Source organism: Venturia canescens, chromosome 3 (genome assembly GCF_019457755.1).
Source record: "Venturia canescens isolate UGA chromosome 3, ASM1945775v1, whole genome shotgun sequence".
In the NCBI taxonomy this organism is placed as follows: Eukaryota; Metazoa; Arthropoda; class Insecta; order Hymenoptera; family Ichneumonidae; genus Venturia; species Venturia canescens.
In genome coordinates this window covers 3937173-3958850 of record NC_057423.1, presented here as the reverse complement: position 1 = coordinate 3958850, position 21678 = coordinate 3937173, and the positions used below count along the sequence as shown (strand labels likewise).

Genomic DNA, 21678 nt, shown 5'->3' with positions numbered 1-21678 from the left:
GATTTCAATGTTATTATCCCTTTTATTGTCAATTATTATGTCCACATTATTGTCTATAGTCAACACACACATATTACACGTAGATCAATAAATTTCGTATTTAAGTTATATGTCGTTCACAGCAATGACTCAGCGTTGTTTAACGTATTCGAAAACGTGCTCTCGAAACGGTTAAACATTGTCGGGAATGGAAAATATATTGGGATCGTCGTTACGCGATATCCTTATCAGTGATAATCGTGCCCGAACGTCGAAGCCAGCCACTTCGATTTTCGTCGATTATCACGCCTCCGTTTAAGCTGCTTTTCCAGTTTTAATCCTCGTCTCGATATCCGCAAGTTTCCATTTACATATATGTATATACGAAGTAAGTTTTTAAGGTAGATTGATATTGGACTACGAGCTTACACCGACGAATGACGAAACAATGAGAACGTAACCATTACAATTATCCGTTTAGACGTATTCGCTGAGCTCTAACGAAATTTCCAAGGTCAAACACCCTTTCGATTATCCATTTCTAGCCGCTCTCGAGCGCTAACGAGTTTCGCTAATAAGTTGTCTCTATGTAACCGCTTCTCGAGCGCTGCGTTAACGCGATATTTATTCGGGAAAAATATTCGTTCCGATTATCGAGCTCGGTGTCGATTGACATCGACGAAACTTCGGAGATCGAAACTCCAGAGGATTTTATCTGAATTATTATTTTGCAACCTGCGACTACGCTGATATCTTATATATTATTTATTCATGTATATATATAATTTTTCTTCTGTATTTTTTCATTAAATAGTAGTAGGTACATCGAATATCTTGTAGACGCAGTAGCAAAAATTTTCGGTAATACAGACGTTTTTGTCAAGAGCCCGTCAACAATAAACCCGCATCTTACAGTCCGCGAAGAGAGCGATTGAAACGCGAGGAAAAACAAAGTCGAAGCTAACTTGAGGATTTAATTGTTTTTTTTTTGCTTTTTTTTTGTTTTTTTTTGTTTTCTCGCACTCGGAACAACTCTCTCGTTCGTAAATATTCGTTTAACACACGTTTCGTTGCATCGTTTCGTTTCTCGCATACAGGACGGGGGCTCTAATGCGTTTTTTGCCAATGCTTCACTTTTTTTCTATACAACATTTTGCATGTATTGTTCTCTGTTATTAATTTCTTGTTTTTTGCAACTACGGACGTCGGAGAGTATATTTGTGCCTTTTGTTATTGTCTTGTGTTAGAGCGAAAGAGCCTTCGATGGGGCTACATTTAATAGCATCCTCTATATTTACAGTGGATCGCCCGGTCTGTTTAGCATTTAGCGATAAACTCAATCCCCCCCTGCAAGTGTCTCGGTTCTCGATTCGCGTTGCCGGTGTGTAATGAGGAAAACAAAGCATTGACATCGCCAAGCGAGATTAGTGGGAGCTCTGGACTTGGGAAGAGCGGCGATCGGAAACCGGATAAATACTTGACAAATGCGCGTGCTCGGAGCTAATGCTTGCTTATTAAGAACAACCAGAGTTTTCGACTATTATGGAAATTTGAGGAAACTATATTCTATAGCAAATCGGAGACTCTGAAATGAAGCTTCGGGCCGAGGCCGTGCTCGATCTCAGGCATTGGTGGATTCGTTCTGAAGCCGTGACGACAATCTCTTTGCAAGGACTGCAGATAGCGGGTCATCGGTCTCCGATAATGATTTAACGTCCCAGCCGACGAGTTGGTGGAGTCGTCGGACGCGGTCCCATCTGCGGGATCCTCCCTGGAAAATTCCAATCGGACGGTGTCAATGAAAGCCTGTGCTGGGCTCTGCTACCCTTCTCGATAAAATTTCATTATCGAGTCGAACAGAATTTACGACACAATTTCAAATGAACACGCAAACGCTTCTCATACGGATGGGGATGAATCAATGGATAATAATGAGAAATGCTGATCCAATGAATATGCGAGACTATTTTTTCGTTCGTTGGTTCCTCCGGGCTGCTTTTCTCTCATAAAAGCCATCGCTCAAATTGCAGAAATCTTTCATTTCTCGGGATACTTTCCAAGGAGAAATTTGCTCCGCCCGACGCGTGCAATACCAAAAGTTTCCTCGCTCGATAACTTACCGATCGATGCTTCACGCTAATAACCGCACCGTGAAAAGGCAACAAATAGTTTTTTACTTCGCTGTGACACGAAGGAGAGAACGCGGCCATACAGAGACCGTTGACAAGCACGGAACCTTTTTAAGGTATTGCACAACGAGATCTTCGTTATCTTCCGTCGTCCCCGTTTCGTTTTCAACCTCAATAGCTTACCGGGAAACTTCTAGAAACGGTAATGGGGCTTTCAAACTGCTCGCTAAACCCCCTCCGATTGCCAGCTGCAAATCCCTAAATCCATAACCGTGAGCTTTTGTTACACCAAATTATTTCTATCCGTTCATTCTCACCTTGGCGAGTCGCACACCACGATTCAGAAATATTTTTCGAAGCATAGACGACTATGATTATAATCGTAGACCAATGATTTTCGAGTGACGTGAGTTTGCGGATGTGACATTAAGGCCTTACGTACATCCAGAATTTTCGAAAAATCGACTTTTTTACAGATCATTATTCTCTACAGTTTTAGGCGTGTTTCTGTGAAAGTTGATTGTAAAAATTCCCCACAGATCGAAAGTTGTTATAGAAAACGTGCGACTGCCCAACGAGGGGGGGCCTCTGAAGCGCACTTGGAACTTTAAATGCGTTTTTCTCAAAACTACTTTTTCTGGCACGGACTGCACGATAACTCGCACAGTTTTTAATATTTTTTCATGCTTCTTTTTTAAATACTCGAAATTGTTTTCTCTATAATTAAAGACATAAAACAAAAAACATAATTAAAGTCTGACATTTATGACACAAAATGCTCACTTTTTTTAAAACTGCCGCACAAATTGCTGAATTTTTCGAATTTCATGAATCCGGCTCGGCAGACTACAACTTTATTTGACAAGAATTTTTTCACGCTTTGCGGATCTGTCAACGTTCCAAGAAGAAATGATGTGGACCGTGGAGCAACTTTTTTTTCGTAGTGCTTCGGGAAACGTGATTTTGTGTGTTGCAATTTTTGAAAAAAAAAAATGAAATAAATTTTTTTACAAATTTCATTTGCTATCGCTTTCTATTGGTATCTCTTCTAAAAACGGTGTCTCTTTCAGCGCGTTTTAGGCACTGCTGGACATATGTAAGGCGATAAAATCATGATAAACATCTATTGAGATGCAGACACTAATGATCGCTGGATCCAGATCCTCTCTGACCGGCTGCGATGCTCCACCGGATTTTCTATTGTGATCTATCTAACATCGAAACTAATGCTGATCTATCTCTAACAGCAGTCTATAACATCGACAACTATGACAATAAACTTCCATAAATATACGGATCGATCATCCAGAGCAAAGCGAAACGATTTTCCACTCTTGGAATGACCGTTAATCAAAGAGCGAATCCAGGAAAGCGTTAGATTCGAATGGCAACACATCGATCCGAAAATTTGTCCCGCATGAAAATGCGAGTCACCGTCTCGTTTCGTTTTGAACTGAAATGTTGGATCCGAAACCGGTAAAAATAGTAAAAAAACGTGAAAAACACCTAAACTAAGGCGACGATTTCGTATTTTTTTGTTTCTTTGTTGGCGGACTTTTTCGGCGGACAAAAGGACGTCGATTCAATCCTCCCGATGACAGCGGGCTTCTACAAGGACACTGACACACTGACAGCAACATGGGAAGAGAGAGAACGGATTATACACGGATTGGGAAACCTGCTAATCTGACCTGCCGACCAGATATCGTGGGGAGCGCGAAAATCGTGCCGCCTTGAAGGATGGTAGCCATCCGTGGCGTGCCAATGCCCCGATATGTCTCTTACTTGGTTGGTACATGTCGATATACCCCGACGTTGCTTCTCCACTGTTCTGCAACTCCGTATCGTCACCTGTTCCTAACATTCACAACCGAGTATTTGTAGGATCTAATAATGTGCAAGTTGATCGCTATCTCGTTGTTTCAAATTCAAAATTCACCGATTTCGTAATTCGAAAAAAGTTGGGAAAAAAAGGTTTTTTTCGCGAGGGCTCCAATGAGTTTTAGTCAAATCGGACCATCCAATGAGGTTTACTTAAATTTTCATTATTTCCTCGTGCAATCAGCGAAATGCTACTTTCGTTAGGATTCTCTTTGGCTTTGAGGGCATGACGACTCATTTTCATTAGACTTTAATAATAATTTAGTCGACTTTTGCAGCTCCCAATGAAATCGATTGCAGCTCGCGGTCGGGCGACAGGCCCACCACGAATTTCGAGGTTAGAAAAAAAATGTGAGAAAAAATGTGAGAATATCCGTGGAAAAGATGCAACAGAGAAAATAGAAATGGGAAAAACTGACCCATGAATCTCTTCTGCGTGTTGGGATATTCGCCGGTGAGTGCCTCGATCATGTCCTCGTAATCAAAAACGTTGGTGTTCTGCATAACCGGAAGTGGGTACTCGTCCGAGTAGTCGATTTGGCGTTTGGAGCGTTTGCCTCCCATGACATTTTTGATCATATGATTTTTGGCGTTTGTTAATTCGGCTTCGAAAGCGCTCGTTTGCAGAGGTTTTTTCGAGCTGTCCATGATCGCGGAGAGCTTCGTTATTCTCTCGGTCTCAGATTGAGCTTGATCCTGGTGGTCGCGGTGTGTCTCGAGTCCGAGTTTTTGTAACTCGCGATCGAAACGTTCGGCGTTTAATTCGCGCTCGGTCAAAGAGCGTCCGTGTCGATTTTGGTTCGGCAAGCTCCAGTCTCTCGCGAGAGTACCGACGTTGCGTTTGCCCCAATGATCGCCGTTTCTTGCCAACGCCGCCATGTTTCGTTTCTCGTTATCCCGGAGTGGAAAATCGCTTGATCGTGCCAATGCACCGACGAAGCGTTTACCGTAACGCAATCGGTAATTCGCGCTCGCTATGGAGCCAAGGTTCCTTTTACCGCTTCCATAAAGCGTTGGTAGCAGATAAATTCGCGGTAACGAAGCGACATTTCTCTTACCATTTTGCGGTAACATCCAATCGCGGGCCAAAGTACCAACGTTTCTTTTGCCGCTGGGTAAGCCGTAGTCCCGGGCCAGGGCAGCGATGTTCCTCTTTCCACTGGACGAAGAGCTTTGCACAGGCAAAGCGAAATCTCGGGCCAGTGAAGCGACGTTCCTCTTACCAGCTGGTGGGAAGTCCCGGGCGAGTGCTTCGAGGTTTAGCTCACCATTGGGGAGGGTGTACTCGGCCGCGATTTCCGGTAGGTTGTGCCGATCCTCGATTCCGCTGTCGGCAAGAATCTTCATGAGGCCGTCGAGGGACTCGCTGCTCAGGGAATCGAACCTGCAAGGCGTTTGAAAAGCGTGCATTCCGATTAGTAAAAACTCAAAAACGTCGCGCAAATGAGCTTTTATCATAGAAGTCATTAAAGTGTGACGAACCTTGCTCTTTGCCCGGAGGCATCGCTGTTCGCGGCGTCGGTCTGGCTGCGGTCCTGAATAGAAATCGGTAAGTCACCATTTTTCGCGAGTGTGGCGATACTTCTCTTCTCCGAGTCGACGATATCCTCGGCGCCAGGGTCAACGATATCAGCGGCCCGATCCATAGGATCGTCGAACATCTTTTGTGCTCGACCACCGGCGCTCAGATGACCGCGGGTTTCCGGGTCGTTGAACAAATCGAGATAAACCCCAGGCGGCAAGCAAATCTTCGCATCTTCTCCGTCCTCGTTGCTCATGTGGCTCTTGAGATTAACGTAGTCCGTGCGATCTTTGGCGTCCTGAATGATTCGAGCTGTCCTTGAATACGCGGCCAGATTCGAACCAACTTCAGGAAGGCGTAGAAGGGCGAAGAATGTTTTGCGAGGTAAACAACGGCTGCTGTCATCCTCCTGGCAGCTCACCTGATAATAAGCCATAAATGAGCAATTATTCCACAGCGTACCGAGCATTAGGAGGAGAAAAAATTAACTTTCTTCGACTTTCATCGGTTCAATTTCGAATTGAAATTCCGAAACGAGAGCTCTGCGGCGTTGACAATCGTTTCTTCTTCCAAATCCTACGAACTTATTCGAAAAGATCGGTGTCAACTCCGTTGGAAAAAAACAAAATGTTTGAAGCTTCCTTCTACTGATTTATTCATTTCTGATAATATTTCTTGAAACTATTGGTGACCGTGATTAATTTGAGGTGGAACATGCCCCGAATTCATGTCAGAGTTATTAATTCGAAATTGTCAATAAATTTTGTCAACTTATCTTTTGGCGAATGAAATTACAGGCCATTAATTGATCGCGGATCCTTCACTGACTGAACCCGAAATCGATCAAGAAAAAAGTGTTAATAAAAAATTTAATAAAAGCCAAGAAGAAATAAAATGCCGAAATAAGCAAATGTGAGGTTATATACGAGTGCTCATTGTCAATTTCGTTCGATCTTCAACGTAATATATTTTTATTACTATTAAGACGATCATCTGGAATTTTTTCCCAAACCTTCATTTAGCGTTTATTCAAGAAGCGTTTATTCTTTATATGGAAAGATAAACTATATAAACTAATAAGAAAAAGAAAAATTAAAAAACCAATAAGACGAACCCTTTAAAATTTGAAATGTGTGTCAGTCGACTGCCCATTTAAACTCCGTCCAAGTTTCAAAACCTCCTTAAGAAAATCGTTTCGTGCATGAACCACCTTTATTCGTCGGAACGAAAAATATTGTCGAAAAACCGAATGTGCAAAGTTGAGCTTTAATCAATAGCATCGAGACGACCGAGGGTCGTCCAAATGCCTAATTTTTCGAATCCCCAATTCCCCATTCACTGCCGAACATTTTGTGTTGGGAACTCACGGCATAAAGTTTATTCTCGTTCATTAAGAATCACGAGAATACATTGAGCGTCGAAAACGAGATGAAATTGGAGCGGTTGGTCGCGATAACGAAAGAACGAGGCGCGCCTCGCTAACCACAAATCTCTCTCGCTCTCTCTCTCTCTCTCTATTTTTCCAACGTTTCTCTTTCTACTCCCGTGTAAATCCCGTTATCCCCTCAAAAAACGCAGAATCGCTGACACTGACACGATTGCTGTGAAGGAGCGCGAAGACACGATCAATTCATAACACACCGGACATCTGCTATCGTGGCGCGAGCTACGAGAGGGATGTAGCTCCATGTTTATGGCAGCTCACCAAAAAGCCACGATCCTTGTCGTTTACAAACAGCTGCTGCGTATATACGAACAATGCGAACAGTGGACCAAAATAGAATTATACATTGTAAACCGCATATATTGGGCGTATTACAAGCCCGTGCGCAGAGAGCGCACTCGAAAGCAACGCAAACTTTGCGTACTTCAATGTTATCAATCTTCTCGAGGCGAGTATGAATTAACGAAATTGTCACTCCGGCTGTACTCACGCTTATCGCAACACTTAAATTCTATCGAATTCCGCCTCGAAACATCGAACTTCATTCCTCAAAAGTGCAATACGAAAAAAATTGCATTTTCATTTCAATGTACACGGAGAGAATTATAAATTTGAAAAATTACTGTTCAGTAACGACAGTGCGGTGACGAGCTGCAATTCTCGTGATATTATGAGAGGAAAACAACTGAATTCTCCTATGCATTAAATAATGTTCACCGTTCAAAGTAGGAACTTCTACCGGAGCATTTCTAAAAGTATTCTAAAAGAATTGTCCGGTCAAAGGTGCCGTACTTTTGAAGATTATCTAAATATTTAATTCCCAATATTGCACGAACGTCGCGGTGAATCTTACCGCGCTGCGCTGTACGAATTTCCGTACGAATGTTCTACTAGGACGCGGCTACACCGGGCATCCTCATTCCCCGTTCTTTTCATATGCTCAGCCCTTTGTTTCCGTGTAGCCGGAAATCCGTGTGGAGTAACCATGGAAATTCTACCCACCGGAGCTACTTAATTTAAAATTTGCTTTTTGATGAAGTGAAATTTTCATGATTCTCGTCGCGTTGCCAGGGAAAAGGTCCTGAGATTGCTCGAGTACGATGCGACAACTCCACGAACAAAAACGTCGTTCCGCACCGCCCAGGAGAAAACTCCCGAGGAAATATCATAATTTCCTATGTGTTTAGTGTTATCACACAGTCGTACTGCCACGCGGGCCTACCATTATGAAATCTGTGTATAAAGGACGATCGTGATCGGGACGACGTGTATTTCCAGCTGCATCGATACACGGGGGGTAAGAATCGATGCTTAATGGAGATATTGAGGCAGGCAGAAACGTGTGAGAAACGCTCGCCTCGCAACGCCACTCACAGTACTTTGTCGGTACAGTTTCAGGGCTTTTCAGCGCACATAGATATCGCTCCATACCTGTATGAATTCGGAGATACGGAGATGGAGATTTTACACATGCGGAGGCCTACAGCCCGGGGGAGGGCTTGATGCAGACCCAGATGGTGATGACGTTCACTGCTAATTGTGGGCATGGATGCATGCGCTCTCTTTTGTCCCCACGTGCATGACGACACGTGTGAATTCGCGTATGTCCGTACATTCAAAATATATTGGCTTTAGAATGTGCTGCACCGAGTGATTTATCCTACTTCATTGAACGTTTGCTATGTAGACGTTCGCATTTTTTTCAACGACGGGCAGACAAAAGGGAGCGAACTCTTCGATAGGGGCGCGCAGCGAGGTGGAGATAAAATGTTAGAACGACTGAAATTTCGAAGAGCTAAAAAAAATCGCTAAAATCGCGAGTTTATAAACTTCGAATAATAATATGGAGAGAGATTGATTCGACTAGAGCTTTGAATGACGAAAATAAATAAAGGAGAAACTTCAAGGCTCGAAAGACGTTTATGACGAAAATAGAATGCAACGATCGCCCATAGAACGAGGACTGAAATATCGATTTTCCGAAAATTTGACTAGCACTCTTGACACTCATAAATTAAGGCGATCAGCAATACTGCGAATATTCACGATTTTGAACTTACAATAGCGAAAGGCTAAATATTACTGAGGTTGAAATACTGAAACACCGAAAAGTCGACCGATCAGAATACGGAAAGGGAGCAGAGCTCAAAATGCACGCGTCTCACTCACTCAGACCGGTGATCTCCAATTTAAAACATCGCCATTTTGACTTTCGCCTTTTCGAGCCATCGCTATTCCGCATATCTAAGTTTTATAGGCTCGAAAAACTCATTTTCGATTTTTTGCTACTTTGTATTCTGATCATCTATGAAACAACCACTCTCCAGTTTGAATTCGAAAATATGAGCTTTTGACATTCGTATGGTCTGTTAAAATTGCATTCGAAATGAAAACTATCGAAATATTATATTTTCGAGTAAATACGAATTCAGAGAAGGAATATTCGGTTGAGCACGGAATCTGCTGAACAGCCAATCGTTAATAAGAATTTCGAATTACATATTTTTCTCCAATCTGATATTACAACTTAAAAAATTTCGAAATATCGAGCGTCCTACAATTCGGTTATTTGTCATATTGAACCCTACGAGCCGCACGATCAGGCAGCGTGAGTCTTTTTGTCAATGAGACTCTGGCACGAGGACAAGGCGATAAGGGAAACGGGGATTCGTGCGGGTTTGAACGATCCTGTTCATGTTTTGCGAAAATGAAAAATGAATTACTTTGCGTCCCTCTCGATAAAAAGCCTGCTGCGAATGAACTGAGCTTTTGTTTAATTCCACGGGCAATCGTGGAATATGAATGGTCGCCAGGAAAGCATGAAAATCTGTGGGAACCAGCGCATTTCAAAAATCCAACGAGCCAAATAATGAGATTAACAGGGTGCAAGATTCGAGCACGATAATGGCGCTTGTGTCAGAGTTAATGAAGGTCTTGTCTCATTAAATCTTGGATAGATTTGTCCGGGGGGATCGAAAGGTCTGATCGTAGGAAATCCTGTGGGTTGACGCGAGGGCGCAAATTCACTCAATAGGCTTCCCTCAACCCCTGCGAGATATTTACTACTGGGTCAAATATGACCTTGTTCGTTCATCTTTCCCGCAGATTAAAGGCACAATCAAACTTCATCAATCTCGCCCCCAGGATGACCCATGATTGTGGAGCTTTCATTCTCATCGAATAATTCAGAGTGTGTCAAGCGATTTGGAGAAAAATCAATTCACTTTCATATTTTTTTCTTGCCCGAATGGAGCTTGATATTTTAATGATTTTTAGAGTAAAAACGCACTATGATTGATGTTCATCCGTTTTCACGACTCGTTGGATTGAATCACGCCGGTTAATTCGCTTGAACGATGCTGGGAAGGGATTTTTTTGAATATTCTCAAAAGGAAAATCATCGATGAACAGTGTGCAAAGGTATGAATGTAATTTCATTCCAAAATGCTAAATTTCTGAAAAAATAAGCAAATTTTATAAAAATATTGCTAGCAAAAACAATACCATAATAAAACAATTAATGTAATAAGAAAGATTCAATAAAGCTCGAGCCGAAAGTGCTCCCAGCATTCTTGTACGAAGGAAAATAGCAAGCGGCTACTACACCGCCGCATATTAAAGGTGAAAGTGCCTTTATACGATGGTAGAAAAATATGAGCACAAAGTGCATACTTCATAAAATCCCCGGGATGAAAACATCAAAAAACAACGTGACGTTCGATCCTCGACCTCGGAGATTGTGCTTGACGAACCGTCGGCTTTAATAAATCCTCGAAAAACGACCACGCATATTCTCGAGTGAAAAAAAAACTATTTCCAAAGGTTAAGAGTAGTTCTGGTACTTCAATAAAGCTGTCTGCGATTGCTTCCCATTATTGCAACTGGCGACACGAAAATGAGTCACTTAATTATTTTGCTTCTCGCAATCCGATGAGAATTCCCTTTCCTCAGTCATTCGACGATCACGAAAAATCTTTCAAGTTCCCTCGAAATCCATTGATAAAAAAAAAGCTCCAAAAATATGATTTTTCCTTCGTCACGGATTGAAACCCCATTATTTCGTTTTTTCGCTATCCCTCGACGTAGATTTTATACATCCTTATAAAGAAGCAGCAGAAAAAAGGGAAAAATACATTTTCTGCATAAATTTTTTAAAAAAACGTATGAAAGTCGTTCCTCATGAAAATATCAGCACGTTTTCTTCGAAACAAGTATTTTTACGTTCAATAATGCATGATTATCGGATTATCCGACTTGCACGCAGAGCTTCCAGCAATAACGGATTCCGCGATCCAATAATAGAAACTGCACACGCATATGATGGAAAAACATGAATTTAATACGCCAGAAACAATGGCAGACGTACGCGAACAGCAAATAGAGAATCGACGTGAGTTACTATTGTTTTTCCACAATAAAGATTTGGCGAAAGACGCACCAGACATTTCAAATAATCCCCTCGAGGCGGTACCCTCACACAGAGTGTACCACTCTCTCACTTTTGCATCGTTTTCAAGGCGAGGAGCAGTATTCAATATGTTGCTCCAGATACCTCTGTCCATCACTCGATTTCGAGTTAAGTGATTTCTGGGAATCCAGCAATACTCGATAAGAGTCTTGCGTGTATCCTTCCCGAAGGATCACAAGCCAAGCTAGCCTGGCGAGCTTCTATTTCGATCCGATGACGCAAGCAACCCCGCGGTGGATTGGAACGGAAAACGTCGGATTTGAGAATCTTCTTTTCTGTTCTGTTCAGCCGGAAAGTTAATCGTGTCTTCATTATCGTTCTAGTTTGTTGTAAAAAACCTTCATTCGAAGTGTCGAGTTTTTGAGATAGTATTTAAAAAAAAAGAGGAATATTGTACTCGGCTTTTCAATAATCATTTTAACGGAAAACTCATTTGTTTCGATGAAAAAATGAGCGAAGCAGTATAAATTTGTGACTGATCCAATCTTGGTGTATTCTCTTGTAATTCGCAATTGAGAAAATCGATTTTTCGTTGTCTGATACTGTTTTTGTCACCAATTGCCTAGAAACCGCATGACTTTATTTTATTACGTTCGTTTGATCAACTCCTGATAATTTTTAATTGGAAGATAAAAAAAACAATGAAAATATAAATTATATTAGTTGCTAGAGAATTTCTAACTCCCCGAAGCCCTCTGGCTACGAAAATATTGGTTTCTCTAAATTGGAAGCTACTACACAACACGAAGGCGTAACGATGCTCCAGTGCACTTGAAATTGCTCCGGACAATTACGCACATCGTTTGCCGTTTTCGATCTGAAATGTGGACGTAAAGATTCTGCAAACGACACGGGCCCTCGGACGTGCCTCAATCGCGCTGCGAGGTCAGGCGTCGTCTATTTCCGTGCTCGACAGTCTGTCAAAGTCGAATGACGCATCGTTGGTCATTAAAAAAAGTGTAATTGCACCTTAATTTTGCCAAGTGTCTAGGAAATAACTGAAATAACGACGCTTAACGGATCAATAAAAGAAACGCTGTTGCGACAACCGTAGGAAGGGAAACTCAGCGAAGCGGCTTTCTGTGGCGCGAGAAGGGTCGTTGAGAAAGCATCGTTTCCCCGAAATTTCGTACACTCGAGCCCGTGGGTGGACGCTCTACGTCGCCAAGGAAGCGGGATTTCATCAAGTGAAGTTGATGACGAGACTCGGCGAGAACGAAGGTTCCGAAAATCCGGTCTTCCACGAGTTGGTGGCCGTCGCGAGGATCGACTTCGGAGACGACTTCGAATCTTGTGGTCCCCACTGCCGGTCGACGCGATGAAAAGTTTCATCGATACCGCAGCGAAGCTGACGCCTCTTCATACCGGGCCGAAGTACCTCACGATTCTTTTCGTTCGGGAATCGAGTGACCGCGTCGCGGAATTGTTGCAGCACGCTTGGACCAAGAAAATGCTTGATTTCTCCATTCTCGAGGCGGTTCAACCGGAAACGCTCGGAACTTCGATCCCATCAAGCAGGAATACACGAAGAAAAAATGGAGGACGAGCGGGATAACTTATTTGATAACAAGCTCACGGACCTGTCGAATTATCCGCTGCGAGTAGGAGTCACTGCGAACGAATTTCAAGCCGCTCCGAACATTGCTCACCTCGCCACTCTTCATCGCTGAGATCATTTACCTTCGTTTAACGTCGCACAAAAAATGCAAACGACGACCACTTCTCCCACTCGACCAGGAGTCTGCACGGAGAAGAAAATTCTCCGAAATGTTACGAAACCCCAAATATAGTGGGGAAATTAATGTTTGATTGTGGTTATTTGAAGGGTTTCAAAAATACTTTCAAAAATATTGAGGTTCTATCAAGATTTTCTTATTTTAGGTAAGTTTTTTGAGTTTGAGTTGTTTTTGGGTATTACAAAACATCGGGGATGGTTAAAATCGATACAAGTTTTTGCACAAAGAGCTGTCAACTGATTTTGGAAATAAGGGAAAAGTAGTTTGAGTCGAAGATCCGCTTTTCCGGTAGAAGATTCACTTTTTCTTGATAAAAATGGCACCGCAGGCTTTACGAGCGTGGCGTTAAAAGTATTTTCGATAAGAATGGCTTGGCAGGACGCTACATAAAATTTATCATCGTTACTTTATCGCTAGCTGGAGTTTTTAAAAGATCACGTCTCGTTACAGGTTTTAAGCACATACGGAGCTTTGGACACGTTCGGGTCCGCAGGGAACTTGATTCGATGGACTTTTTCTCCTCGTTTTGTGAGTGCATCTGAGCAACGTTGGGAAAAACATGTTTACTGTGGAAGAAATATTCCAAGAAAGTCTCGATATTGAGCTCAGTGTATTGGACAAAAAGTTATCGAAATTAGAACTGTCATTGATCCGTCAAGTCGAAAAAGGATGGAAATGAGTCTCAAAACTGTTTCGATAAGGAATTTCCACAGTTGGCATGTTTCTCTCGATCGTCCCCTGCGTGTTTTTGCGTACAAACAAAACCAGAAAATCTCATTGTTATTTCAATATTTGAAAAATGTTTGCCGCCACTTATCGGCTCGAATCATCGACTTCGATGTTGCCATAGTGATGAATTTCCCTGGAACACAATGTGAAACTTTATGTAAGCACCGAGTCAAATAATAAAACGATTGGAATGTGAGCATCGCTGATTGCTCGTTAGAGTTCAACTCAGTTCTTAATATCTGCAGAGGGCGTAGAATTATGGGAGACTCCAACCACTGTGTCAATATGTACAAACGAACGTCAAAGAGAAATCCTCTCAAAGAGTACCCGAGACAAGAAAATCTGTTAAATCATCTCGATGGTTCGAAGCACTTTGTGGCAATTGGAACTTGCCAATGCCCCAAATCTCTCTGTCCTTCGTCCTTTGACGTTATTCCGCCAAAGTCTGCTCCCATAACGGACGCTACCGGTGCACGTATATGTTCGAATTTCGTCCGACATTTGTACCTTAATACATATAGGTGAGCGCACAGTTTGTATTTTCTCATTTCGCAGTTCAAGGACTCGGAAACTTTACGAGCGGACCTCTCGCGCATATTTAAACTTTTTGCACACAGCTAATACTTGCATCTGCGAGAGATGCCGCATAGAAATATGACTATCCTCGTTTCCACAAGATTTCTGAGTTCAAACACAATATTGGTATTATAGAAGCACCTTAAAGCTCTTCTCTCCCTTTCTCCGTCTTCATCCTTTTCCAGCTAATTAGCAGTGAGAAACGCTTGCGTATTATGTTTCAAAATAGCTTCATCATTCCCCCACAATCGCATCAGCCTGAGGATTTGGTTCGATAACCATTTCATTTTATGAGATAATTAACACTCAAAATTCCTCATCAAATACAGCGAATAATTGAACTCCGAAAGGTAAACTCTTCGCTGAATGAGAAAACTCCCAATTTTTTCTGTTGGCGCTTTTTATTGTGAGGAATATATTATTTTTCAATAATTCTCAAAGTATTTAACCACCGATTACAAACAGCACAGTATTTTTTTAATTTTCTTATTTTTCGTCCCTTCAATTCTAAACTGCTTTATGTGCACAGCAATTCGTCACGTCAGACTAGCACTTACTGATAAGGGGAAATTTACTGTAAATCACAAATTTTCACTGTCACCATAATTCTATGATAAATATACACCGAATACGTGTGACATTTTACCATTCGTATAGATTTTTTCAGGCTTGTCTGAGCATACTTTACAATATAAACATTTGAAGTGACTGAAAAGATTTTTTGCTGTGCTCATAGAGAAAAAGACTCTCGAGTATTTTTAATAAAAGGTATGGGTATTGGTCTTTTTACTATGGTGGATAGAACGATTGTTATTACTGCTCTTCGAATTAAGGTATAACTGGATGGATGGCTCGACCAAAAATTATATCTGATTGGAATCCAAAAGTTAATAACAAATTGTTTAAACAATTAATTATTCAATAATTTTGCGGTGACCTATTGTTTTTTATTTACGAATCAAATGTGTGTATTTTTCCGAATGCTCATGAATTTTTTCAGAATTTTCGTGGATTTTTGAAATTTCTTGAAAAAATGTTGAAAAAAATTTTTTTTAATTTGAATTTTGGATATGTTTTAGAAGACATATTTACCATCAGTTTTGAAAAGTCTCAAGGTTACTGGATCAAAAATGTACAAATAGAGCCACTTAAAAAATTTAAAAAAGGGAATTTCAAAAATCCACGAAAATGCTGAAAAAAATCATGAGCATTCAGAAAAATGCGCACATCCGATTCGTAAAAAAAAACAAGGGTTTACTGTAAAATTGTTAAAAAATTATTTATTTAAACAATTTATTAATTACTTTTGGGCAATATTATTGTTGATAATTGTAGCTCATAACTTTCCAAATGTTGCTGAATTTTTTCAGATTTTTATTGTATCACGAAGTACGGAAATTCCGATCAGGTACAATTTATCGGCTGGGCTATCCATCCAGTAATACCTTAATGCAGCAACCCAGTCCGTCTGTCCTTAAGATACTAAATTCTTAGTACATTCCTCTAGAATTTCCGGCCTCGTTTTTTTGTGTACAAAACAAACAATGAAAAAGTTGAGAAGGCAAAATGTAGTATTTGGGGGATCGAATATTGCACGTTTTAGAAGGTAGAAAAATTTTGTCGATTTCTTACTCGCAAACACCAAGTCATTTTTTCAAAATCGAAAAAAAAAAAAATTTTCTTTTAGGCAAAACGGAGTACGGCTTCAAAAATGTTGAATCTTTGTTTTTGTTTTACTGGAATTTCGATCCAATGCACCTTGACTGTGTCTTTTACAAAGTACTTTTTTTTGCATTTTACAAATATGAAATATTGAATGTGAGGAAAAAAAAATGTTTGCAATTTTTTAGTGACAGAAATAGTGATGACAAACGAAATTAAAAAACTGCACAAAATTCGACGTTTTTCTCGAAATCTTCGCGCGAATAACCAACAAACTCCCATTTTCTATTCTCCTTTTTTTTCGATAGTTTCATACGAGTTAACAAAATAGCTTGGTTCACGAGGCTCCTTGGAGTGTGGCGGGCCTCTCGATAAATTTTTAGTAGCAATAGTTACGCACGAGTTCTCGAGAAGCAGTATCGCAAAAGCCTTTTATCCTTAAATCCGTAAATTTCTCGGACGAAAGCGGGAGCCTCGAGATTATAAATTCCACGTTCATGCTTAAGCTGTGCACGAGACCGGGTATTTGGTAAACACAATTTTCGAGAATTCCGCGAGAAAAGCCCGCTCGAACACATGCAACGGAGTATCCGCAGGATGACAGCATCCAAGCAAACTGGCGGTTTATGCAGCGATGAGCGGATCTATAGTTCCAGATGTGAAACGCAATTCCTGCACAAACAGAGGAGTTAACCCGTTCCTCGTAGATTTTAAGGGGTTCAAATGGATCGCGCACGAGGACGGGAGGGACACGATGAACCGAGCAACCTACTAACTTCCATGATTTATTGAAGACTCGCGTTTGTTCTAACTCGCGTCACGCCCATCCCGCGGGGACTGCGAACAGAGTTTACCGCGCGTTTCATTCGCTCCTGCTGCTAAGGTCGCACGCGTCATCGCGCTCAAAAAAGAGTGCGTCCGCGTGAGCGATGTTCATACGTGTGCGGGGGCGTTAAAAGTTCTTCGAGGGGAGAAAACCGCCCTGAACTCGGAGCTCGTAATTGTTCCCTCATTTGTCGTGAACCGCATGAATTGTCGGGCTACAAGAGTCCAATTATGAAGTTGGAGCCAACACCTTGAAATTGGTATTCTTCGGGAATGACATCGAAGCCTCCCAGCGCGCAGGCTGTCGTGCGTCAGTCTTGTTTTGCCTAAACTTGTGCGCTGCATTCGTGAAAGTGATCGACTGCAGGAACGCGACCCCCGCAGTGTGCTGCTGCTTCCGAATTTGTCGTTTTACCAGAAATCGAAAATACTAGATTTTCGGGGACCTTTCGAGTGGGGAAAAACAGCTCGATCGGAGAATCGTGTTTGCCTGGTCCAGCAGCAGCTTCACTCGATCTTAAAAGCTTCTCTCCCCGATTACTGAGTTTTCCATTAACGCGTTGAATCCGTCGTAAAAAGTGGACGATTCTTTTCGAGCTTGAAAACGTAACGAAAATGCTACTTTTGTCGTATTCAGTAAAGCGAAAATCGATTATGCAATTAGGAAGACTTTTGTGAGTAAAATCCTCCTGAACAACGACGGGGAATTCATCCCCCCGAACTGTTCGCTTTACATCCCATTAAATCTTCACTTCCCAGTCCTCAACAGCTCAGGTTAAAGATGTGAGTGCATCTGTGACGAAATGAAGTAGATCGTAGATAGAAAACCAGCACGTATTCTCGAATACTTCACGACACGGAGCACGCTTTCAATACGGACGTGCGATGGGTACACAAAACCGTCATGGATCTCCTGCAGCAGGACGATATTTCGCTGTTTCAATGGCTAACTCGTTATCTTGTCCTCGCGATACTGTACCGATTCTTCACACCGCCGTGTATCGCTGTTTTCACTTCAATGCCATTACGAAATTGTCCCGGGAAGAAAAAACGTTGTGCAAAGTTTGTTTTATCCGGATATCCTGAATTTCGTATGCGTTCGATTCGAAATTAAATTTAGTAAATTCGTAAAAACGTTAAAAAAAAACAAAATTGTGGAAAAAACTTGAAAAAAGTTGGTGAATCCCTGCACATTATTTGATATTATTTCGCAAAAATAATGGAAAAGGGATTGAAAGCTGCATGAAAAGTAATTCAATTGGCAATTGGTCTCATTGATGAAATCTGCACCGGAGCATTCCACTTGGAAAAAGTTGATACGATCACATAAATATACAAAAATATACATCGAAGATTCGATATCCGATGCAGGATACAAATCGTTAAGGAACCCCGAGAAAGATTGAATTACGAATTCCCAGCGGTGATCCATGGACTTTTTCGCTTGGAGAAAAAAATTTATGGCCCAGGGCTCTGTCGCTGCATGAACGTACATAGCGAATCTCTCGAGGGAAGCCCTTCTCTTATACATATCTATATATTGTAGACGCATACACTGTTACTCAAGATACGTGGGCCAGGAGGAAAAGAAATCAGTACACCCTTGACAAAATCGACGCAGGGTCGAGTTGCAAATGGAGTGCTGTCGTTTGCTCGGGATCGTATGCCGCGCGAAGAGAGGAAATTACTGATCGTGGGATAAGAGAGTATGAAAGAGGGCAAGGAAACGAGGATCATTGAGTCGAGATGAGGCTGAAACGTGAGAATATTTTCCACGATTATACAGCAAATTTTTCACTCCCGCGAAGTGTTGATTTGAAGGAAATTACACGTTCGGTAGGAAGCTCGAATTTCTTATATATCCTGAATCGAATTTGTTTTTTCGTGATTAGATAAAATTAGACGCAAGTTCATTCTGGTATCGATAAATATGTGGGTAACGCTTTGGTTGGAAGCGGACGTCAGTCCTCAATCCTAAATCTACAGAATTCTCCGAAATCGAATCCCAAACTCTGCGACATTCCCACGCGCCCTCGACCAACGAAAATCCGCCTTCCATGGTCAAAGTTCGCGCATAGATTGTCACGCCGAGCTGTGCACACATTCGCGGTCCTGTTTCTCGATGCGGACCGAGCCGCGACGCAGGATGGACGTCGATCGTTCTCCGGGAGGCCGATTTGTCTCAGGAATCATTTGGGACGCGATTTCGTAAGAAAATTCATGAATTTTGTCAAATTTCTCGACAACCTTTCGTCGGGGGTCAGAAAATAAGGGGGGGAAATTGTTTTAAGGGAATGCGGAAACATATTTCGACAAACTTTTACGAATATTAATGTTAATAAAGGTTTTATGAATTTTGACAAGTATGAGTGGCGTTTGAAAAGACCCGTGCGGGGGCATCTTTCGTAACTTTGTTCAATGAGAAAAGCGAGCCCTGCTTTGTTTGTTGAAGGACCTTCTATTTCTTCCTCCCCCTCGGCTCTTCCTTCCCCTCTTTTTCTGCAGCTCGTGCATTCTTGAGCAAAGCATTTCTCTGGCGAGAGTGGCAAAGAGCTGAAATGAGATGGCTTTTCTGATGGATCCAGGAGGTTTGCGCGTACAAGCAATTCGTACGTATCAAGCGCAGAGGGAATAAGAAGAGAGAGAGAGAGAAAGACGGATGGAGAGAGCGTCGCTGGGAGCGACACTCTGCGCTTGCAGTTATTTCGTGTAAAGTTTCATTTGAGGCCTTACGTACGTCCAGAATTTTCGAAAAATCTATTTTTTTTACAGATTATTAAACGTGCGAGGATGCCGAACGAGAGGGCCCGAAGCGCACTTGAAACTTTGAATGCGTTTTTCTCAAAACTACTTTTTCTGGCACGGTCTGCACGATAACTCGCACAGTTTTTAATATTTTTTCATGCTTCTTTTTTAAATACTCGAAATTGTTTTCTCTATAATTAAAGACATAAAACAAAAAACATAATTAAAGTCTGACATTTATGACAGAAAATGCTCAATTTTTTTTAAACTGCCGGGCAAGTTGCTGAATTTTTCGAATTTCAAGAATCCGGCTCGACAGACTACAACTTTATTTGACAAGAATTTTTTCACGCTTTGCGGATCTGTCAACGTTTCAAGAAGAAATGATGCGGACCGCGGAGCAACTTTTTTTTCGTAGTGCTTCGGGAAACGTGATTTTTTAAGTTGTAATTTTTGAAAAAAAAATTAAATAAATATTTTAAAAATTTCATTTGCTATCGCTTTCTATTGCTCTTCTAAAATCTCTTCTAAAAACAGTTTCTCTTTGAGCGCGTTTTAGGCACTGCTGAATGTATACGTAAAGCGTTAAAGACCGTGCTGAAATGGACGCCAACGTAGCATCGACGGAGTATTTCGAAAAAGCCTCCTCGATCGACGCTCCATTAACCGAGATTTTATCGAAATATTGATTATAAAACGATGGCGAATACGGGGCGCGTAAAACGTGTTGAAAATATTGATAGTAAAAATCGACTTTCATCGCGCATACAAAGTATGCGAGATTTATGGCTTCGCTCGTTATCGATTCTCGAGAGCAGAGCAAATATATGTTTTTAGTGTGTTCTCCGAGAAAGGAGACTTCGAGAAATCGATCCGAACGTCTCGGAGGGATGCGAGCTCGCAAGGACCCGAGCACCGAAAGGTAAGAAAAATTTCAAGATAAATTCAATGGAAAGCTGTAATCGGATTTGGCCATTGAAGCGCTCCGATTTAAAGAGTCACTCCGCCGCAGGAGAGCGTGCTCTTTTCGTGCTCGAACGCTCGCTCATTGTTTGATGGCGCGTTTTGTTCGGGAAACCGAGCGGAGCTCGTACGGGATAGAAATAACGTCGAGGCAATGAGAAACTTTGTGGAAATACAGACTCGAGCAGGGATTCTTCGTTACTACTCACAAACGACGCAGGAAAAAAGTGCGGGATGGAAAAGTTCTTTCGCAACTTGAATGCGCGAGGTAATCAATTCATCGAGGTTTGCATACAAGAATTTTGTAAAGAACTAATTAAATTCTCCTGTGACGCGCATAATAAGTGTCACGCCGGACTGGCCGCTGTTGATACTTTTAATAATAAACGGCCCCCGTTCGACGAGGCTCATCAATAAAATTTTCTTCCATCTTCGCCGCCATTCGCGTCCCTCCTCGTGCGACATTCCTGCTGCTTTTTTTATCTCGTTTTCTCGCTACAATTTTCTCCTCCGCGTTGAACAGTCAAAACTTGTCGGCCACGCTTGTACGGGCGAACTCTCGTGTGCGCGGAATTAACGAATTGGGGGATCGAGGATGTGCTGGAAAATTTGTGCAAAAGGATCGTTCGCACTCGGTGAAAAAATTCCGATCGAATTCGGCGATTCTGACCCGTAAATTCCCGCGAGCCGGCAGGCTCGCGTCAAATTAAACTTGATTTAGAGCAGCTTTGCATTATCGCTGCGGAGAGAAAAGCGGTTGAAAGTTCATTCGAAATGCGATTACTCGAATATTTCCTCAAATTTTCAATGCCAACATCAATTAATCGCCTCGCCCGAAGCTTTCATTCGTGGCAAAGTGCAACAGTTGTCTCTGCAGCCGGAATTTCCAGCACGCGGGGCAGTTTGTTTTATGGCGCAATACGAGAAAACCTTTCGATGATTTAGTATGCGACGGAAATGCACGCAACAGAAATTTATATTGCGTAATTGGAGGCTTTCGATGATTAAACTTCGGGAGA

General features: G+C 41.8%; 1 protein-coding gene across 7 annotated transcripts in view; it reads right to left on the bottom strand.

Annotated features, from left to right (window-relative positions):
- Nucleotides 1–2: 2 nt before the first annotated feature.
- Nplp1 (Neuropeptide-like precursor 1) overlaps nucleotides 3–21678 on the bottom strand; it is a 24792-nt gene continuing 3116 nt past the window's right edge. The window contains exons 2-6 of one of the 7 annotated variants that reach the window (XM_043414494.1): nucleotides 5472–5932; nucleotides 5048–5373; nucleotides 4409–4963; nucleotides 3800–3965; nucleotides 3–1750 (exon numbers count right to left, since the gene is read on the bottom strand). In XM_043414494.1, the coding sequence (XP_043270429.1) occupies nucleotides 1546–1750; nucleotides 3800–3965; nucleotides 4409–4963; nucleotides 5048–5373; nucleotides 5472–5932 (1713 nt within the window). In that variant the 3' untranslated portion in view covers nucleotides 3–1545. Of the gene's footprint in view, nucleotides 1751–3786; nucleotides 3966–4408; nucleotides 5374–5471; nucleotides 5933–21678 lie in introns of all 7 variants that reach the window. The other 6 variants (XM_043414492.1, XM_043414493.1, XM_043414496.1 and 3 more) reach the window with 6 other exon arrangements.